At 44.0% G+C, this 22,343-nt stretch overlaps 1 protein-coding gene across 20 annotated transcripts; it reads left to right on the top strand.

Moving 5' to 3' along the window:
- Positions 1-1,822: 1,822 nt before the first annotated feature.
- MTFR1L (mitochondrial fission regulator 1 like) lies at positions 1,823-19,376 on the top strand. Of its 20 annotated transcripts, none has more exons than XR_010594653.1 (9): positions 1,980-2,069; positions 5,113-5,311; positions 5,414-5,549; positions 6,402-6,506; positions 7,276-7,385; positions 8,273-8,484; positions 12,618-12,927; positions 17,361-17,557; positions 18,932-19,376. XR_010594653.1 is itself a non-coding variant. In XM_065577101.1 (8 exons), exons 3-8 carry the CDS (start codon positions 5,460-5,462, stop codon positions 19,035-19,037), a joined length of 933 nt encoding a protein of 310 aa, XP_065433173.1. In that variant the 5' UTR covers positions 1,983-2,069; positions 5,113-5,311; positions 5,414-5,459; the 3' UTR covers positions 19,038-19,376. The 20 variants fall into 20 exon arrangements, 14 of the variants coding, with proteins under 14 accessions (XP_065433169.1, XP_065433173.1, XP_065433177.1 ...); XR_010594652.1 differs by having other exon boundaries at positions 2,002-2,147; XR_010594654.1 differs by lacking the exon at positions 1,980-2,069 and adding an exon at positions 2,121-2,214.
- Positions 19,377-22,343: the final 2,967 nt, after the last annotated feature.

Genomic DNA, 22,343 nt, shown 5'->3' with positions numbered 1-22,343 from the left:
AGGGGCCACTCTAGTATGACCTTGGGCTCAGGGGCATGCTAGCCAGGAGGAAGCAGATCGATGAAAGGGGCCACTCTGGTCTCACCTTGGGCTCAGGGGCATGCTCCGTACCCCCAAAGCTTACCTCCCTTTTCACGGACTCACACACAAATACGTGAAACAGCGCGCCTCAATCGTACAATAGATCAATTTGTCACATTAGCCAGGAGGAAGCAGATCGACCAAAGGGGCCACTCTGGTATCACCCTTGGGGTCATGGGCCCGCCCCGAAGGGGAAGAAGCATGATGGGAGCACAGGGCCGGGATGGCCAGTGTGCGTCTGGCAGCTCCCGGTTTGTAAACAGTGCCATTGTACTGGGCTAGGTGGAGCAGGATTGTTCCTGCCGTGCCATGACCCATCTCCCATTGCCCCCGGCCAGCCCGTCGCTCTGAGGACTCTGCCCCCCATGCCCCATGTCCCCATTTCCCCCCTGGGGGACCACAAATATGTTTAGCACCAGGCCCACAAAAAGTTAATCCATCCCTTTTTGGGGTGCAGGCTCTGGGATGGAGTTGGGGTGCAGGAGGGTTGCAGGCTATAGGTAGTTTGGGTAGTTTGAGTGAGGGGTGCAGGCTCTGACCTGGGGCATGGGATTGGGGTACAGGAGGGGGTGCAGACATGTGGGCTCTGGGAGGGAGTTAGCAACTCAGCACGTTATATAAGAGAAATGAACTGCAGTGATTTCATATAGGCATAGAAACTGATAGAAGACACTTTTACATATTCAAAATGTGAGAGGCAGAGTTGGAGGGAGGGGGTGTCTGTACAATATTTCACCGCATTCAGTCTCCTGGCTGGATCAGTAACGTAGCCGTGTACAGGGCTGCCCAGAGGATTCAGGGGGCCTGGGTCAAAGCAATTTTGGGGGCCCCTTCCATAAAAACAGTTGCAATACTATAGTAACATGTATTTTGAAATGTAAAAAATAACCAGTGACATACATTCAAAAATTAATTTGTAATAATTTGAAAATACACGAAATACATTATTTAAAAACATTCAATGCTTTAATGGGATGTATACATTTGCAATTACATAATGGGCTGTTGCTGGGTGATGGTGATGGTGATGGTTAGGATGGGGTCGGGGGGGGGGGGCCCACACCTTACCATGGCGCTTACCCCCTCTCCTGGAGCCTCAGTGTGCTGCGACCAGGAGCGGCCCCGGACCGCGTTGGAGCCACCGCGCTGCAGTGCGCCAGGGCCGCTCCCGGACGCGGCACGCTGAGACACCGGGGGAAGACGGAGGCGGGGGCAGCCTCCGACATATTCGTGGGGGCCCCTGCAGAAAATTGCCCCACTTGGCCCCCCCCGTCTGGGCGGCCCTGGCCCTGCAACACTTGTATAGGATAGAGAGGAGCTGCGTTGATTAATCTTTGACAGGCTAGGAATTGGAGGCCTGTGCCTTTAAGACCCCAGCCCCAGGAACCCGCCCCCTGCTCCGAGGCTGACATGCAGCGTCCCTGTGAGAACAACAAAAACAGCCTCTGCCCCCCCCCACACCCCTAGATTAGCGAGCACAGTGTGTGGCTCATCCCACGGGGTCACTGTTCCCCCCCTCCCCCTCCCTAAACGGGGGTTTTGTACCCGCACGGGGTCTGGCAGTGTCACCCCTCCCCCGCTTAACCCCGGCTCTCACCTCCCACCACCGATTTTTGCCCTTCAGCCCCTCTTCTGCCGCTAGCTACAGTAGCTTGAACCCCCCAGGCCAGTACAATTCTGCCCCCTGCTCAGACCCTGACAGCCCCCCCGCTGCGATTTGCCCCCTTAATACTTTTAAACCCCCCCAAAGAGGAGGGAGCAAATCGTTAGCAGAAGTAAGGGCAGAGAGAGGGCAGAGAGAGGGCAGTGGCTACAACGAAGGTTACTGAGCATGCTCAGTTGGACTGAGCATGCTCAGTACACCCAAAATAGCAAAACGGGAGCAGAGCATTTTGTGGGGCTACACCGGCGGGCGGAGGCGCCACGCTCCGGCTAACCCGGAGGGACGCGATACTGCGCAGGCGCATAGGGACGAGGCGCTCTCGGAAGTAAGTCGGGACAGCTGCCTGAGTCGGTTATCGCGTTCTACTTCCGGGTCAGGGCCCAATGCCTCACCGGAAGCGGAGGTGAGACGGGAGGAGGAGGAGGGGGCGGCGGCGGCACCGGCGGGTTCCTCTGTGTAGAGAATTTCAGGTGGGGGTGGAGGGGTGCGGCAGGTCAGGTAACCGCAGGGGATGGGGAGCTGGGAGTGATTGTAACGGGGGGAGCTGGGGGTCATTGCAAGGGGAGGGGCATGGGGGGAGCTGGGGGTCATTGTAACGGGGGGAGGGAGATCTGGGAGTAATTGTAACACGGGAGGGGGCCTGGGGGGGAGGGGGGAGCTGGGGGTGATTGTAACGGGAGGGAGCATGGAGGGTAGGGGAGGGGGAGCTGGGGGTGATTGTAACGGGAGGGGGTGATTGTGGGGGGAGGGGGGAGCTGGGGTTGATTGTAACGGGAGGGACCATGGAGGGTAGGGGAGGGGGAGCTGGGGTTGATTGTAACGGGAGGGGACATGGCAGGGATAGAGAGAGTGGGGGGTTGGGGGGAGCAGCGTAACTGGACGTATGTATGCAGGCGGAGGTGTTTCACTCTCGGGTATTGCCTCTGCTACTTTGGGCTTCTCTGTAAAGTGGGTGAGAGACTGAGAGTCCCCGGTCTGGATTGGGGGGAATACAGGACCTTGCTAAGAACATCCCCCACTCGGTCTTTCTGCAAACCTTTCCTTCTCTAGTGCTGCCCTCGCTGGGTTTTAAACAGCAGGGAGGTCTCCTCAGGAAGCAGGTCACTGTCATCACCCCCATTTTATAAATGGTGAAGCTGATAATCTGCGGTAACAGTTGACAAGCCAGGAACAGTTGACAAACAGAGGCTCCTGCTCTAACCACTAGGCTACATTCCCTCCCAAAGCTGGGACTAGAATCCAGGAGTTCTGGCTCCTGATTTGACACTGAACCACTTCACCGCACTCCCTCTCTAATTCATCTAGCCCAGTATTTTTTTAGTTGGTATTAAAGCTGCATCACTAATAGTCTCTGATTCTCTCCCTAACACAGACATGTACATTCCAGTTGCCTGTTAATTTTCATATCACTTCCCCAAGGGTCCCTAACAGTAAAATGCACTGTGTCATCATCATTAAGTGTTTTTTAAATTAATACTATTAAAATAAAATTCCCCACTCAAACCAAAAAGGCCCCTAGCCCTACTTGGGACAAGGCTAGGAAAACCGATGGGCCTGGCTTTCTCTGATGGGCATCATGAGTTTCTTGGATCACTGTAACTCAAGAGTGAAGCTTGAGTGGTTTGTAGCATCTCTTAAGACATGGGAGGTTTCTCTTCAATTTTGGGAGCAGCTGAGCTTATCCTGGAGCAATAGATTTCAGTCTCTGTACTGCGGTTGTTGTCAATTCCTCTTTGGCTTCTCCCCATTGATTACTCTGTGGGCTCCTGGGTACACCAATGTTTGTACTCCTGTGTAAATGACCTGAACCGGGGACAGTTAATGGTGGTTCTGTGCAGGCTGAAGAACACTTTGGCAGTGCCCCTCTCTGTCATGCGTAGTTATTTTTGGTTGACTGAACTGTGATACTGTCAGCATATGTCACTTTTAGCTGACCTTGGTTCAGTATGGAGGAGGGCTGTCGTGGCTTGTTTCCTCTACATGGCTGATGTTTATATGTCCTTTACCACACTTGTTGCTCTTGAGCCACCAATTTTGTGGTATTCACTGATTGAAAAAAAAGTTGGTGATTTTATCACCGCAAACCTGAGGTGAACTTGTATTTGTATATGAAGGCACCTGGATGCTACTGTGACTGTCGATCTTATTAGAGACAGTTGCTTGCTTCATGAAGTTCTCCACGTCATTCCTATGGTACTAATGTTACTGCAAGGGATGAAAATGACTATGGCAAATTAACCCACCTCCCATGAGAAATCAAGGAGAGGAAATGAGCAGGGGGGAGAAAAATCCCTTTCAGACAACTAACTGCTAACGCTCGAGGCCTGCTTACGTTAGGGAGACGTGTCATTTTAAATGCCTTTTTTCGCTTCTCTTTGGATCTTGGCATCTTCTAGCTGCTGACCTCTGTCAGCATGAGACTTTGTTGTTTCGCTGGTGATTGTTAAAACATCTTTGGCATGTTTGAATATGAGGAGCTTAAAGGGACACCATCGGCTGAAAGATAGTCCAACTTCAAAAACCTGAGTTAGCTGTATTTCCAAGTATACGCCTACCCCGAGCACCCCCTAGCCAATCCCTATGGGTTTCTAATCACATTTTACTATATTTAAATACCCCTCTCTCTGTTGTTGTGTGAGAGATTCCCCCACCCCACCCGCAACTAACCAGTGGAACTCACTGTATACAAAATCCTGTCAAATGTACAAAGTTGACAAAACAGTGTGGGGGAATTATTCTCCTCTGTGTCCATTACTAGAGGATTCTCTTCCATCTGGCCTTGAGTATGCTTGATACCCATGAAACTGCCAAAGCTTAATGTTTTTGGATGGTGTCATACTCCCCCCCCCCCCCCCCCCCCCCCAGATTCCCCTACCAGTAAGTGGAACATTCTGATCCTGTGATGTGGGTAGTACAGTGTTCAACTGCCTTCAACTGGCAGTTCCTTTGTCACTACTAGCAGGAGAGGAGCTCCCCTCTAGCTGCTCCTGTGGGTTGGGGGTGTGTTATTTTTCTGCCTTTGTTCTTTCCACCCCCTGGGGAGTGGGAGTTTAGATGTGCGAGGGATGAGAGTCAGAGGGCCTGTCTTTACAGAACCATGCTAAAGACATTTCCTATCCCCTTTATCTGCCTGAAACCCTGCCCTGTTCCCACCTACCTCTAAGGAGCTCAAATAAGAGATGCCTCAACTTACCCACCTATCCTTAATTGGAAGGCAAGTGCCATGGCTAAGAAGGAGAAGCTGCCAGTCACCATGGTAACTTCATGGCAGAGCTAAGAGTAGAACCCAGGAGTCCTAACATCCAGTCTGGCTCTTCAACCATGTGATTACATACTCTCCTTAGTTCATTTTGTGCATTACTTCTCAGCTGGGATTAAAACTGCTTTTTGAGGAAGGCTGCATGGTTACCTCTATTCAAGGTCCAGAAGTATTGAGTTCAGAAGGACAACATCCCACTTGATATTCACCTCAGCTGTAAGAGTGGCAGAATTCCTTGGCCTTAGGGGCCTGTCTTAAAATCACTGCATGCCCCAAAAAGGGCCATGTTAACTACTCTTCTGATAAAGGTAGGGCTCTTTGTAAAGTTGACTTAGATATTGATGTTTAAATACACAAATGCAGAACTTGTCCACATCTAGGCTCATTGTGTTGTGTTTTTATTTTTTTAGTGAGAAAATCTGTGTACATCAAGGTGAAATAATATGAAGCTGCCTTATGTTTCTTGGCGTTACAATTTTCGTCTCTGATTTAATTGTTCATCCAGTTTGGGAACCTTCTCTACAGCCTGAGATGGAAACAGAGTCAGTAAGTACAACATCTCTTTGAAAAATACTTAATTATGCAGAGCTGGGGGATCCCAAAACTTCTCATTCTGCAGAACGCATCATGAGAGAGAGACTCATTTGTCATCTCCCTTCCCAGTACCCCTAACCTTTATTGCTCGTGTAAAAGCTGCAAGGATGCCATTTCATGTACTCACTATCTATTGGGTTTTATTATATGTAAAATTTAGCTATTCTGTTTGAATGGTGAGATTCCAAATACATTAAGGAACTTCTTGTTATACCGTAAAACAAGTGTTGCTTTGGCTTTCAAATTTGTATTATAGTAATTGGTGCATTTATAGCCTAGTGATTCAATTTATTATTTAATATATGGATAAACAATTTAAATTTAAAACCACCACTGTCAGGTATCTTCGGTCCAAAATATAGACGTTGTGTGTCTTACAAAAAAGTTTTATCAACCAACTATTAATGGGGAGTTTTGCATGAATTGAAAAATAAGCTTGTTTGGATTTAAACATTTACCTCCAGAGTTTGCCAAAGTCTAGAAGACGAGTATAAACAGACATGAAACTGACTAAGGAGGTGATTTTCAAAGGCACAAATACCAGTTCAGCACCTCACTTCCTTTCATTGACTTTCATGTGTGTAAAGCTAGACATGGGTTTGTAGAAAGAGGATCTTAATTTAAAAATAAATATTGGTACTTGCTGGTACTCTTAACTTTTTATTCTTTTAAAAATAGCTAAAAGAGGTGCCATAGGTTTGAATTTAGTTTATATGGTGGCTCTCGCCACTTTCAGAAGCTGCCTTTTAAAATCTAATCTTCCTTTATTTGAACTATTTGATAAAATGTTGTCTTGATTCTCAGACTATCCCAATTTGGCAGAACAAACCCCATGGCTCATCACGCAGTGTTGTCAGGAGGATTGGGACAAACCTTCCTTTAAAACCCTGTCCTAGGGCATCCTTTGAGGTAAGGGGATGCATAAGAGAGTCTGCAAATATATGCAGGACTTTTCAGTTCTTTAGCAACAGAAGTAATTCTGATTTGCCGTTCTTTCCCATAGCAAAGTAAAGTATTTTTGAAATTGGAAATGCACCACATGCAGCCAATAGGATTGTATAAATTATCATCTGTTTTAACCATTTTAATTCTTCCTAGTTTTTGTAAATCCCTGAAATGATCAATGGCAATTTGGGAACAACATGTTCTATACAATCATGCCAGCAATCGGGAAGGAGTGTGAGCTAATGATTAGAGGGGACTGAGTCCAAACTTCTGGGTCCTATTCCCAGCTGAGTCACTAACTGAGTGTGGGACCTCGGGCAAGTCGCTTAACCTCCCTGTGCCTCTGTTTCCCAAACCATAATAGGAGGCTCATGATACATGCCTACCTCATTGGGTGTTTGAGAGTTAGCTCAATAATGGTATTGCTTTGTAGCTGAAAAGTGGTGTTCGTGTGTTCACTAATTTTTCCTTTTTTGGCTGCATTTCAGGCAATAGTGCGTACATTTTTGCAGGTGCATTTGCCAGTTTTATGATGCACATCAAAAAAGCTGAGGACAGTTTCATAAACACACACAGCATTTCATGTACTGGTTTATCTGAATCTATCTACACTGGCTTCGTACAGTGAAGACTCAGCTATGAATCTGATGCAGAGAAGGCTTCATCGTCTTTAAATTGTACCAAACAGAACAAAACTATTATATTTATTATAATGTCACTATGTTCTTCCTAGGTTCTACCAAACATTTCAGATCTGTATCTAAATGATGCACCTCCAGTCCCCACTCTGGCAGATATTGCATGGATAGCGGCAGATGAAGAAGAAACATATGCTAGAGTCAGGTATTTTTACTTTCTTTCTCACCCAATAGCTTTCCGTTCTTCCATTCTTCCTGGACAGCGACTTGTTTTGTGAAAGATAAAACAGTAACTGATCAAATGCTCATAATTTCTAGTCACTTGAGTTGTTCTGGTGAGATGCCTATTGATTGATTGATTTTATTGAAAGTTGTTCTACAGAGAGGAGGGATGAGAAGTTTTGGCCAAGGACACTAGGGCAAACTCTTACAGAAAGTGCCAGGGGATACTTAACGTTCAAGAAGAGTGGCTAGGCTCTTAGTTTTTAAGATCGTAATTGAAAGACCTCCACCTAGTAAACTACATGGTGCTCAGGGTATCTACCTCAGAAGGATGAAGGGCTGTCATATCCCTTCTGGGATTCATTCCTGTTTGTCCAGAGAGTCCACTTCTATCCATTTCACTTTTTGAAGCTCTGGGGCAGGCCAGTAACTTTAATATTAACGTGTCTTGTGAAAAATAAAATGCAGGCCCTTTGCAGTCTGAAAAACTATGTAATGGGGACAGGTGACGCCCCCATGCACACACAATCTCAAATGCCGCTCCATTGCATAGAAATGTAAACCAGCCAGCAGAGAGGAATATCCTGCTGGCCTCCCGGTTAACGCTCTAGACTGAAAGTTCAGAGGCTTGCTTTTTTGTTCCTGCGTCTGCCACAGACTTTGGGCAGCAGTTTTTGTGTAGTTTCTGTGCCTCATTTTCCTCCTTTGTAGAACAGGGATAATATCTACCTCCCCCAAGTATCCTGATTCATTGTTTGTAAAATGCTTTGCAGTTCTTGGGTGGCAGGCTGTGGAAATACAAAACCTTATTGCTTGAGTGGGGTCTGTTCCGTTTGTGTGACTGATGGGCTTTTGTGCTGTACTTTTTAGGAGTGACACACGCCCATTGAAGCACAAGTGGAAGCCCAGCCCGTTCTTTGTGATACAGCGAAACGCTTCAGTCCCCAACTTGAGAAAGCAGGAAGAGAAGCTGCTGGTCTTGAAGAAACCTGGTTTACCGGCCCTCAGTCGGACGACAGAGCTTCAAGATGAGCTGAGTCTCCTGCGGAGTCAAATAGCTAAAATTGTAGCTGCAGATCCAGGTAGGAACATAACAGTCCTTCTCTAACAATAAAAGGCTTGAGACTGTGAACAGTGATTCCGCTATAAAAAGCAGTACTGGTCCGATACATTGCCAGTATTCTGGCTTTTTGCATAAAAATGCAAGACAATAGATATTTTGTCTTCTTTGGATCCCTCTCTCTAGTATGTGCCTTAGCGATCTAATCCAATATATACGTTTGTAATGGTCCAGACAGCTCATTGTTACAACTACAGCGGAGTTGAGCATCCTAGGAGTTTATTGACTAGTGAGGATCAGCATGGTTCTCATCTCCCATTGCTTTCTAAGAGCTGGAAGTGGCTTAAATGGAATACAGCCATTTCTAGCATCCATGTAGTGGAACACAAATGACATAAACAGCTTGACTTATAGAATTCATAATGGCCGAGTACATTTCTTCCCTCCCCTTGTTGGTGCAATGTCATCTGTGATGTCAACCGAATGAATGGTATTGTTTGTACGTATTGGCATTTGTTTGATTAGAAACCTCTCCCCCCTCCCCCCACACACTTATTTTTAAAATAAGTGCAACCAAAATCAACTTACTGTACTGGAGTACAGTGGGGGAGGGTGTTGAGTTTCCAGACTGGGTGCCTCCCATTGAATGAAAACGTTGGGGATTTAGTCTTGTCATTCTTGCCCCCAGGCCTGTTGTTGGTGTTTAAAAAGGGTTCTTTTCCTGTGTTTCTTTGGGAGTGTGATGTAAGTGTTCTGGTTTTTCGTGACCAGAGATGAGTACTAATTGATCTCGGGCCACTTACGCTTTTTGAGAAGAGGCCAGCTGGAGTTCACAGATTAATAGATTATAAAGCCAGAAGGGACCATTGTGATCATCTAGTCTGACCATGTGCACATCATCTTCTTGAATTAATTCTAGCTGGTTAACTGCTCCTGTCGTAAACACACTGATTTTAGTTGTGTTTTAAGCTCAAAAAATGCAAGTAAATTTAATGTGAAAGAGGAAATTCCACCCTTCAATTTGCTCTTATGGTCTAGCTTCTGCTGGGTGGCTCTGGAAGTAAACAGGATGCTATGTTTGGTGAAACTCCAGAGTACACTGTGGCATCACATGCTTGTCCGTACTGCTGACCAATCAGTCACAGAGCTGTGCAAGACCAGAAGTAGTCTTGGGGCCTTGTCAATCTTACAACTTTAAAACCTTTTGAAAGTAGAAACTTGGCTCATTACTGGAACTTGAACCTTCTCCAAAACAGCTTCTCTTGTACGAAGCTGCTGCATGTTATTCATGTGCAGTGCACTTGAACTGTTGGTGTACAACCAAGGTATAAAGGGAGTGGTTATGATTTGGCTTTCTGTCAATGGCATAAAAGGGGCAAAAATTGTAACTTTTTGTATGGCAAAAAATGCGAAAGCCTTTTCCATTTTTAAATAAAATGTCATAACACTATCTTAAATACTGCTTTGTCATGGAAAATTATCCTAAGTGAAATATCCTTTATTCTGCAATTAAACGTAGTTTACTTTTTTTAAAATTTAAAACCCAGGGCACTCTTCCATACTCGACTAGAGAACCAAATCTAATCCTTCAGGGAGAAGGAGACAGTTGAGTAGGGTGACACTTGTATGAAAAATACCTTGTGTCGTGGGATCTGTCATAAGTCAGAGCTGTGACAAATTTACAGCCTTATAAACAATATAAGCCATTGCTTATACACCTCTACCTCGATATAACACTGTCCTTGGGAGCCAAAAAATCTTACCACGTTATAGGTGAAACCGCGTTATATCGAACTTGCTTTGATCCGCCGGAGTGCGCCGTGCTGCTTTACCGCGTTATATCCAAATTCGTGTTATATCGGGTCGCGTTGTATCGGGGTAGAGGTGTAGTTAGTTCCATTCCAAGGGGAGACACTTAGTCATTACATCCTCAGACTATACTGGATTTAGTTTGAATGTTGGCCTCTGCATTTCAGACATGAATTTTATGTATTAGGTTCAGCACATTCTAACTTATTTTATCCATCTTTAATATATCAGATGCCCACTTGGAATACTTAGGATGTTTTTGTCTGGATCACAATTAATTTTTAAATGAGATGCGGTACAAAGTAGGCGATCTAGCATATCTATGATGATCCACTCAGGGCAGAATTTGGCCACACGTTTATAGGTCCCAGTTACATTCACAGAATACTTAGGGGAGCACTTACCGAGGTGGAAACTGAGACAGAGAGGTTCTCTGGGACAAGCAGTAAAGTGTGGGGGGTTAATAATGGACTAGATTGTGGCTCTTGCTCTGAATACATGAGCCTTGTCTCATCCCCACTCCCCACCTACGCCAGGTGATATTATTATATTTTTGTGTAGCTGCCTCACTGCAAACTCTGGTCCAGTCCAGGCATTGTTTTCCAAAGAGATTCACTCAGTGATTTCATGCATGTCGGAATTGTTCTTGCTGGTTATTTTGCTAGGAAACTCGGGCATTTTCCATGCATTCTTTCTTAGAGACACACTCTGACACGGTGGTTGATACTATCTCACAGAAGATTAAGAATTTTTCAAGATACTTCATGGTCATATTTAGGTTGCATATGTAGAAGAATAATTACTTTTTCCTGATCTCTGGTGCATTTGTACTCTTACAAAAAGACAAAGCGCAGACGAAGTGGGAAAGGGATCTGTATGGAAAAACAATCCATAATTCAACACAGAATGTATTGTGCAGAGTCAGGTAGTTTAAGGGAAGTACATTTGCATCTTGTTGTCTATAAGCCATAAGGTATCAAAATACATACACACTAAAAGGCTGAAAGAACTCCAGGGGTGGGGAAGCCATCTCACCAAGGTTCTTGGAGACCATGAAAGTGAAGGACATCTCCTCTTAGGAGATACTGTTACCCTCATTCTTCCTCCTTGTGTAAGATCCAAGAGGAGCAATTGAATTAGAAACAAAGAATGGAGAAAATATCATGTCTTGAGAGCAAGATGTCGGATCAGTCATATAAACTGTTCAACTCACCTTTAAGTAGAGGAAGGTAATTGTGAGCGGATTAGAGGTCCACATTGGAAACACTGATCATATTTCTCTCTTCCCGCTCCTTCCCTGGCAATGTTCCCAAGTTTGTCAGCTCGTTTATAAGGGCCTTTTGCAAAGTCTACAGCGTGTTCTGATTTCAGTACTTTGGAATTATAATTGAGAAGATAGTTGCAGCCACGTAATCTGATAATCCAAGCGATAACTACAGTTCTCAATCTCATTTTGGAGGTGTTGGTGGAAAGTAATAGGTACTGTGCAATTGGCTTTTATCTACATCAACAAAATGACTCTGATGGCTGGAAACTGAAAGCGAGTCTGTACGGTTCTGGACGCTCCTTTCTGACACCGAAAAGGCCCTTCTAGAAGATGTGTATACTCTAACATGTTAAATAAATTAGGGAAAAATCCAAGGTCCCAAAGAGAATTGGTATCAGAGTCAGAATTTAAAATGAAGGAGTTGCTAGTTCCCAGTCCTGTGTTCGTACTGTGTCGTGTAGAAATGCCTGAGATTCATGTGTAATGGGTTTTCAGAACAAAATGGAAAGGAAGCAACTTGGTAGAGGCATTGTGTAAGGGGGACAGCCCGGGTTAGAGGCCTGGGATGGTGCTCTAGGAGGAAGGCCCTGGATTAGAAGAGGAAGAATGGCCTTTTGGTTAAGGAATTCGACTGGGACCCAAGAGACCTTTGTTCTGTTCCCAGATTTCACAGATGTCTTGTTTGTCCTTAACCATATAACGTAATCTCTGTGCCTCGGTTTCCCACCTGTAAAATGGGTATACTACTTCCCTGGCTCCTAGGGGGCTTGTGAGGATAAAGTCTGTCTTTGCGAGATGCGTGATAATATAGTGATGGAAGCTATATGTGTACCCAGATTTGTAGACAGAAGCATGGTATAAGAGGCAGTGGGGATGAGAGCTGTAGCGGAGGGACGGGAGGGATGTGGGAAGCAGTGTGCATGTGGAGGGTAAAAGGGAAAGCCCTCAGTCATGTTTATTTTTGCATAACTTGGGGGAGGTTGGCCAAGATCTGAGCTTGATTTATATTCTACTGCTTAGAAAAATAAGGTGCTTTTGGCACTAGTTTATGTATCTACATATATTGTTTTCTTTTTCAGCTTCCGCTTCATTAACGCCAGATTTATTATCTCCAGGAAGTTCAAATTTATCTTCTCCCTTACCTTGTTTTGGATCCTCATTCCAATCTACAACTTCCTTTGTCATTAGTGATATCACAGAGGAGGCAGAATTAGAAATTCCGGAGCTTCCATCAGTTTCCATGCTTTGTTCTGCAACCTCTGAATGTTGTAAACCAGAACCAAAGGATGTTGACGAGGAAGATTCTGTGTCTCTTTCGAAGGCCAGCAGTTTTGCAGACATGATGGGCATACTTAAAGACATTCATAGGATGAAACAGAACAAAGATTTGTAAGTCTTTCCTGAACCTCTTTTATTTTCTGCGTGAACGCTCCTGTCCTCTTTTTTTGTTTCAAAGCATTGTAGACACATTGAATATTGTGTTCATCTGCTTGTCTTTCATGCTATAATCATGCTTTAGAAAGAAATATTTGTTGTACATTAGAACTGCTGATATTTCTAGATCTGTTTTATTTGCCTCCCAAATGATTGCCTTTGAGCCAAGGGTAGAAAACAATGGAGAGAGGGGGAGGTACTGCAAGTCTCCTAGCACACTGCTTGACAACTCTGCTTCAACCCATCCACACCAAAAATCATCTTGCTTTTCTTACTGTTTAGCAAAATGTGTGGGGAGAGGAGACATCCATGAGTGAAGCCCTTTGAGACACTACCTTACTATTGTCAGATATCTGCACACCTCTCACCTCGAAGCTCTGTGCGCATTCTATGCAATGTCTGATTAGGCAAACCGCCCACCTCATGCTTTTTTCCTCATAAGCGCTGTCCTGAAAGCAGATTTATCGTACTGTTGTCTTGTAACCTGGGAATGCCAAGTCACTGACATGCTTACCTGTGCATTGTCGGAGACAGGACCCTCCGCTGAAGAAATACCTTCTCTAATATCTCAGCTGGCCTTTGTACTGTCCTTGTTTCACATGGACGCCATGGAATTAGACTGACGCTCAGCCCTTTCACCAGCACGCTCCAAAATCCATGTGGCCACTTCTATGGTATTGTGGGGAGCCCTATTCAATATCAGAATAAAGAACATTTTGAATCATCATTATGTTCCTTTATGAATTTTATGCCTAATCCAATTAAAGAGAAATGTAATTCTCTGGCACCAAACAAAACTGAAATATACTCAGTACAGCTCAGCCTGCACTGAAGTATCATTGCTCTCAAATTTTCCAAAGAAATATTATTCAGAAGTGGAAATTTATCCCTCCTCCATTATATAATTCTTGCCATTAATCTTTCTGGAGGCTGGAGTAGGAGTCAGAGCTTAAATGAATTTCTCCCGATCATGAATACACTGGATATGTTTCCTCTTTTGAATTGCAGATTGAAGTTTTTTCCTGCCTGTCCAAAGGAGCTTTTTTTGGCATCCTTTGCAATGTTGATTGATCCCAGTCAAAGGAGATGGAATTTTCAAAAAAGTACTTGTCGTTTTGCAGGATTTAGTGGGGGTTGCATCAACGTCCGTTGTCAGGCATTAGGTAATTTAGTCTGCGATGTCGTATTTGGTAAATGTGAATCATCTTCTTTTGGTGATCGAAAGCCAGACTTTCTTCAGACTGTTAAATTTGAACCTCCATCAGAAATGGACTAAAACCTAGCTAAAGGGCCTACATTTGTTACACTTGTGCAACACAATATTTAACCCTAATTGAATACATTCGTTTTCAAAAAGATAAAGTAAACTTCTCCTGGAAGATAAACTCTTGTGTGGAGGGAAATTGCCAAACACCTGGGGCATATTGGGCCTGGGAATCGTGCACTATGCAGAACAACGCTGATCAGGGAAAGACCTGCAATGGAAGAGTCAGGAAGCTCATTCCCCATGTCAGAAGCTGCAGAGAAGCCGGCTCTCACACCAGCATTCCCAGGATCACTGGGAAGGTGCTAGATGAATAGGGATTGGTGCTGAGGCATTTCACAAGGTCTTTGAGGCGGACTGGCGCAAATCCGTGGAGAGTTTTAGAAACCAGCATGGTGACTTTTTTAGGCTTAATCTTAAAATGACTGTTGAACTAGTGGATGCACTTGGTCGAGCAGCTTGGTTAGCGTGAGAATGCAGATAGCAATATTATCCCCATGCTGGACCTATTCAGTCATCTTGCATAGGGCAGTCCCTTCAACAGACATAGCTGAAGTCCTCTTAAAAGCTTGTCATGGGTGGGATGGGGGGGATTATGGTATAAGTGCTCGTATTTTGACTTTATGCCTCCCTGGCCAAAATGCATAGGGATAACTAATGATGAATGAAAAGGACTGTTTGTGGGATGTTTTACATCTTGTTCCTGAACCAGCCGAATAGAAGAATGCCACTGGGGTGAATATTGGGCAGGAGGGTAGGGAGAGAGAATGTCGGACACAACCTCTCCCTAGGATCAGCAGGAACGGAGCACTGCCACTGAGAACAAATCTAGGTGAAACTGTGCCCCTGCCTGTGACCGGAGGACTTGAAGACAACTGCAGGCTTTAACTCTTCCAGCAACTATCCTCCCCCGCTCCCCGTGCAGGGAAGGCTCTAGTGTGAACCCTCAGGGCATTTCAGATCAAGTTAAAGGACTTGTCCAGCACAGCAAGATTTGATGGTGTTGACATATACGCGGCTGGTTATGCAGATAGTTCTATACAAGGCATGTTTGACTTTCAGGGTAGCACCATCCTCATTTTTTCCAGTCATTCTATTTCCCCAAATGAAATGGAATCGCATGATTCCCCAGGAAGTCAGTATAGATCCACCTGAGCAGTAGGTGAGTCTCGTGCCGTGAATAGGCTCTGCATAGGTGGGGGGCAGGTAGTCTGAGCCATGGGAATGGATGTACAGCCAGCCGTGATAACACACAGCTATGCAGAGGGTGGCACAGAGAAAAGGGCCCAATTTTCTTGCTGCTTATTTATCAGCAGTTCCCATTGACTTCACTGGAAGTCACTCAGCTGCAGGGGGAGCAAGAGAATGGGACCAGTATAATTTTAGGGACTGGGGGTACACATACACTGCTATGACCGTGCTGCTGTAGCGCCACAACATAGACACTTCCTGTGTCAACCGAAGGGGATTTTCTGTTGCTGTAGTTAATCCACCTCTCCAAGAGGTGGTAACTAGGTCGGAAGAAATTCTTCCATCCACCTAGCTGCCTCTACACTGGGATAGGTTGAGTTCACCATGGCACAACATTCTTCAAAGCCCTGAGCAACTTAACTAGATGGATCTAATTTTTAAGTGTAGACCAAGCATGTATCTAATGGTTTATGCCTTTCTCCAAAGAAGGGGTTAGTTCTTCTCTAGGTAGCTATGTTCCAATGGCCTTATTCCATGAAGGGGCGGTATTACCAGTAACTATTAGCACAGACGTCTATAAAGTAGAATACAAATGTCTTGTATGAGGATATCTAACAAATTCTATCCCACTGGGACTGGGCGGGCAGAGAGCAGGAAGAGCTCTGCTTTTCTGTTCTGCCAAGTTAGCCGAGGCCTGTTTCCCACAAGGAATAACTGCTTGCCTGATTAACAGGAGAAGCTGAATCACATTGTATGCAAATTTATTTTAGTGTATTATTGATAGCTCTGTTTTTTTTCCTGATGGGGTTCAGAATGAATGGCCCAGATGTTAGGCAAATACTGCGGTAGCAATAACAGGAATTGCCATGTCTCCAGTGGATTTACCGAAAGATAACGGCATTCATTTGTGGAAAGGTTGTGGTGATGTGTGTTTTCGCCAATGCTTCCTCTGAGGCTGTATAACCAAATCTGTAACCATAGGCTTCACACCATGTATTGCTCTTGTCTGTCCCTCTATCTTAGCCTATTGCCTTGCCTCCAGTGTGGATAGTACATGCGCTTGGAGATGAGGGTTACAATATCTGAATGAGAGCTGGATGAATAGCCGTGAATAATGTATTCCATGTGACTTTGCAATTAACTGAACAATTGTCTTCATTGTTTGACCAGCACAAATGGATGATTGCCCTCCAGGCCAGCCCCATACCATGGTGACGTGCCATATATCTGACGAGAGTTAGTTGGGACTCCCTAATATGCTGTGGGGGGAGCAGCTTGTACCTCCCTGACTGGCTGAATACAGCACTTACTTATTGTTGGCCTGGAGAACAATAACAAGACCCTAGAAGTCTGGATTTCTTGTGGTGAATTGCTGAGCTTGAATTTCCCAGCCCTAGAATCTAATTGATATGGCTTTTGCTGTCTTATCCTGCTGACGTCAGTTCCGTATTTCACATAAAATGTTTAGTGAACAAAAACAAATGAATGTGAAAAGCTCGGGTGGGGTTATTCTTAGAACACCTGTTATTTCGCAGCTGATGTACATTAATGAGTTGTGAAATATCCTTGCCACAGCCACCGATAGTCAATGATCTCAGTCAGCTTAGAACTGATTATAGAGTCATTGATCTCTTTGAGGTTATTGTGGTGATCATATGGACATCCCAGCAGGAGCAGGTGTAGAAGCAGCATCACGGGTGTCTGACTCAGAAGAATCATGAAACAGCAAGAACTGAAGTTGTTTTCAAGAGGCAGCCTCCCTGGAGTCTGTCCCTCGTCTGACCAGTTTCCCGAACTCGGATGGTACCAGAGCCAGCGGTATAAAGTGAATGTGTAAAAGGAGTTAAATGACCATTTTAATTTTTGTGGGTGGAGATGCCGTTTACACCTAACAAGATGATTAAATCCATACTTCTCTGATGCTCCTGTTTAGGAACTGGTGTTAAAACCCACAGCCTGGAAACTTCAGGAATGAGTATGAGCCACATTTGCATGTTTCCACCATTAAAATCAGAATAGAGCCCTTTTAATATCTGCTGCCTTTTGGAAAGGAGTTGTCTGTGTAGTGTTCCAGCTGATCCGTTCATTGTGTGTGGTTAAAAACATTTAGCGTGAAGATCTGCTTTGAATGTGAGTACGTTTTTATAAGTCCTGGTCATGGGATTGATCTAATTCAGGTGTAATTGTGCATTAATTTGTCCATGATTACTTCCCTGGCTGTTGGAGTTCTTCAGTGGGAATTTCTAAAGAATCAAGATGCCGATATGATGTTGGTTGAAGGTACCGCCTCTGCTGCTAGTTGCCTGGTGTCAGTTTTCTACAATAGCTGCTGGTTGTGCGCTGCTGCTGGAGGCTTGTTCTCTCCCTCTGATAGATTTCCCCCGCACCTCTTTTTGCTACCCATGGTGGGGATGAGCATTTTCCTTGTATTCAGTACAACTTCCGTCTTTATCGCTGCAGTCTCACTTTGCCTCTGCCCATCCAGCCTCTTCCTGCATCTGCTCTTGGCTTCCCTCCTACATCCATTGCCCTTTGGAAGCAGTTTATTGGAACTCTGGGGGATTTTGGATTCTCTTAAGCTTCCCCTGGTGGAGGAGTGGCTTCAGAAATTCTTCCAAGTCCATGCTCTGAACTCTATCTACCTGTCTCTGCACTCGTATCAGAGGGAATCCTGATTCTGGTGAAATCAGTGGAGTGTTTCTATCTACTGTCATGACTTAAAAGCTGGAGTTAAACAGTGCATTACAATTGTGGACTAAGGCTTTGCCCCTGCAGACACTTCACGTGGCACTGGGGGTTCAGGCCTGAAGCCAGGGGTTACTTGTGAACTTCTTAAATCTAATCACTGAGTCTAGTAAAAGCTTTCAGTGAGTGGCTGCAGGTGTTTAAAACAAATACAGCAAACCGTAATTATTTTTTTGCTTTAATCTAGTTAAAAATAATTGACTCTTCTAGAGTCACAATTAACATCATCATAGATAATTGGTGGTTCTATTTGAGTTCAAAGTAACGTCCTTTGGTTTTAATAAAGGAGGAGGACAGCCTGCATACTGCTTGTATTTTGTATATTTCTTCTTACCTGTTGTTAACACTTCAGATTTAAAGCAGAGGGGTAGGGGGGAAATTAATGTAGGCTGGGATTTTTTACACCACATGGGGCATTTAGACTGCACAGTTTCTCCTTGAAAGTAATGGGAACTGTCTCTCCGTATTTCCTAGGCAGCTTGCAAAATGACAGCCTTAATGTACTACTCACTTTGTCTTCTATTCAATTTTTGCACTTTACCCAACTCTGACCGACTGTCAGGGTTCCCAGTGCTGCAGGGAAATGTTGAAATAAAAAAGGGGTTTCAGTGACACGCAATTTTCTCATAATTTAGTTTATAAAACAATTTTTAAACAAAATTCTAAAGCTTGGGCCTAGCAGAGACAGTGTCATCTACAGACTTTGGAGAATCTCTATCCAAATTGCTGTTAATACATTTAATTTTGTATCTCCATCAGGAACCGAACTTTATTGAAGGAGGAAGACCCGGCTGTTCTAATATCAGAAGTGTTAAGAAGAAAATTTGCTCTAAAGGATGAAGATGTAACCATGAAAGAAAACTGACTTTACACTTTCATTTAAATCTGTAAGCAAGTGTATCGTACTCCTGAGATTTTTCTCTACAGTAGCTGCCTTCCTAAGGATCAAACTTTTTTGCCTCTTTACTAATTAGAAATTATTTCTGCACTGGAAACTCATTCAAGAAAGCAACTGTGGATTTGCAGTGTTTTCCATGTCTCTAAAATATATATAAACTTTTTAAAAAAAAGGTCATTTTTCCACATATTTTGAAGCATTACTGGTAACAGTGTCTTCTACAGAGTGATGCGAGTGTTGCTAAATGAAGTTCTCTTCCCATCTGTGTTTTCCCCAAGGTGACTTAAACTTGAATCATTCATTTGACTCATGATGGTCTTATTGCAATATGACTAGCTAATTTATAATATAAATAGACATAAAGCATCTAATTCTTTCTCTGTTCAGGGAAAGTTGGGTGCAAAGCTATCAATGAGAGTAAATTGCTTCTTCCCTCCAGGCTGTCAGTTTTTAGGAAGTTCTTATTGTATTGAGGGTGGTTTAAGAGCTTGCATTATTTCCTCAAAAAAGGATTCCATTTCCTAAAGTTTCTTCCACTTACTTTCCTGTCCCAAATGGGACAGGAGAAATTAAAATGAATTATCAGACCATTTAACCAAGCTCAATTTGCTAGACTCGTGTTGGCTGGTGAGTGACTTTTAAATAGTTTGTAATATTTGAAAGATCAAAATATCCCCAAGTCACATTACATGACACTTATATCCTGCCCTAAGGTAACTTGTCAAGAATTCCAGGTGTTTCATTAAAATGGTCTCTTTATTCAGATTAACTTTATTTTATTAATATAAAATTCAGTAAGAATTTTGCCCAGTTAATGTGATTTAAAATTTATCTACTGAATCATCAAAGCTAGGAGTTGAGTCCTGCGGGGAAAAGGAAAGGAGAGAGAAGTCACTGTTGAAGTGTCATTCTGTGCTAATGTCTCTCAGCTGTGTTCAAGCTCGATGATGATTCCTTTATATAAATGGATCCCTATATGTGGTTCTCCAATGATAGTTGCAGGTTTCCTTGATAGTCTCAGCTTGCTAACAACTGTGCTGGGTTTTTTTGAGGATTGGTATTGTCTGTCCGCTTGTACTGGTATCTGAAACATTGTTCATAGAAGAGTATCACTGGCTTGAGCCGCAGCAATTGTTTTGGGCTGTTTCTGCTGCAGCAAAGGGCATGGATCACTGTACTCCATGTTGACTCAACTTGACTTGTGTGTGCCAGCAATCACTTGGTCCTGCGGCTCTCTCGTCCTGGTCTCTCCTGTGTTGCTTTTGAGCAGCTGGTGCTTTCTTGTGAAGTCACTCTACTGTCCTTGCAACTTAGCAGAGAATTGAAAGGTCAGTGCATGCCTGTTTAAACTGTCAGGAATGTGTTGAGTGAGCAGCTCTCATAATATACTTGTGCTGTAGGAAAATATACACTACAGTCGTGTTCTGCCGGAAGCACATCACATACAGTTGGTATCTAACCCCATTCGTTCTGACTTATCACCAGTGCTGTAATGGGACTGTCAGGCTTTATTTGTGTCGGTTGTAGGATGGGATAGGATAACTGGGAGGACTGGCTGGCACATATTTTAGACCTTGGTGTGGAATGATAATTCCAAAGATACATTGCACAATTCTGTACACACACATACAATCCTCTGCTGTGACACCAGCTGCTGAGTCAATAGGGAAGATTAGCCCCCTTTCCCAAAATGCATCTGTATCCACGCATCTGTGGACATACTTTGTCAGAGGAAAATATGGGAACCTGGTCCCACATAATAGGAACAATATTGGATCAGCTACTGCAAGTGATTGCACTTTTGTGTAATCTTCCTGCCCTATACTAGCATGCTGCCTTTGAATGGGGTGAACTGGCCTCTCTCTCCCCTTACATTGCAGGCACAAATGTACCCAAGCCAGATTCTTCCCTACTCTGGCAGTGTGACCAGTGGTGGAAAAACCACACTTCAAGTCCAGATTCACTCCTGCAGCTAGTAACTGGCTCAGAGAGGGGGGAGGAAGCTTGCTCTGTTAGAACCCCCTGCTGGTAGGGCCAGCAAGAAAAGTCGTTACTGTGGCAGTTGTGGGGCCCTGCAGATTATGAAGCCAGATCTGGCAATAGAAACCTTGAGACTACCACTATTTTGAAATAAATAAACCTGCAACTGTACTCTCTTACTTTATTTAAGCACTGTGGTGGCAATCACAACTAGCACTGACGGTCTAGAATCCCACCCTGTACACAGCTACACCCTTTGGCTTTCAGTCTGAAATGCCGGTTGTGTACATCTCTTCCTTCTCCACACCAGCTACCTTTGGTAGGGATGGTACAACTACACTTGCTGATGATGATTTTTGATTTGGCTATTGAGCCAAGTAGCTTAAGCCTATTAATTTAATGAAGGGACTGATGCAGTAAGAGATGTATAGGTGACAGCTGTGCCCCTTAAGAAGCATTATAGCTTTCTATATAGCACACATGCTCCCTTTAAGTCCAATTATTATTCTGTTGCTATAGTAACATAAGAATTACCATACAGCAGAACAGGGGTCCATCTAGTCAAGTAACCAGTACCACATGCTTCAAAGGAAGTTGCAAGCAACTTAGTTCCAGTCCTCATAACACCTGTCAATTAGGGATTGCCCTATATGCTGAAGCAAGAGGGTCTGTGTCCTTTACAAACTTTGTTTTTAAATAATCCCAGGGCTGTTCTTAGCTATATACACGTCCAGTCCAGTTTTGACTCAAGTTCTTGACTTCAGAGACATCTTGTACCAGTGAATTCACACCACTTGAACGGGCAGCTGAACCTAAATTTTGGGGGCAGATAATCCACCTGTAGATGTGTTGTGAAACACTAGACTACACAGTGTGGGTCCTCAAGTTTGTGGACTCTGGGGAGCTGATGTTGGGAAATCTTTAACTTCAACTTCCAAGCTGTTGAGCCATCTTGCAATATTCAAATCTTACAAGATGAGTGGGAATGTTCTAAATCAAGGGCAAGGTATCTTTTCCCCTTTAGTCTTGAATAGTAATGGGCCCTTATTCCTCAACATGTAGGATTGAAGGTACCCTTCATGCTTCCTTTTATATAGACCCATCACTAAGCAGAGCCTTGCCAAACATGCAATTTTGTGACCCCCCTCCCAAAGAGATTATTCACTCAGTTGCAATGTGTGACAACATGGTGCCTGTGTTCATCTGAACAGGGCATTGGAAGGAACAGATGTGGAAACTTGATTATAACACATTTTACAATAAAATGATCACTTTATTTGCACACATCAAAGA

The sequence above is a fragment of the Chrysemys picta genome, chromosome 23 (assembly GCF_011386835.1).
Source record: "Chrysemys picta bellii isolate R12L10 chromosome 23, ASM1138683v2, whole genome shotgun sequence".
Taxonomy (NCBI): Eukaryota; Metazoa; Chordata; order Testudines; family Emydidae; genus Chrysemys; species Chrysemys picta.
The sequence above is the reverse complement of the archived record's forward strand: the minus strand, read 5'-3'. Positions and strand labels throughout refer to the sequence as shown.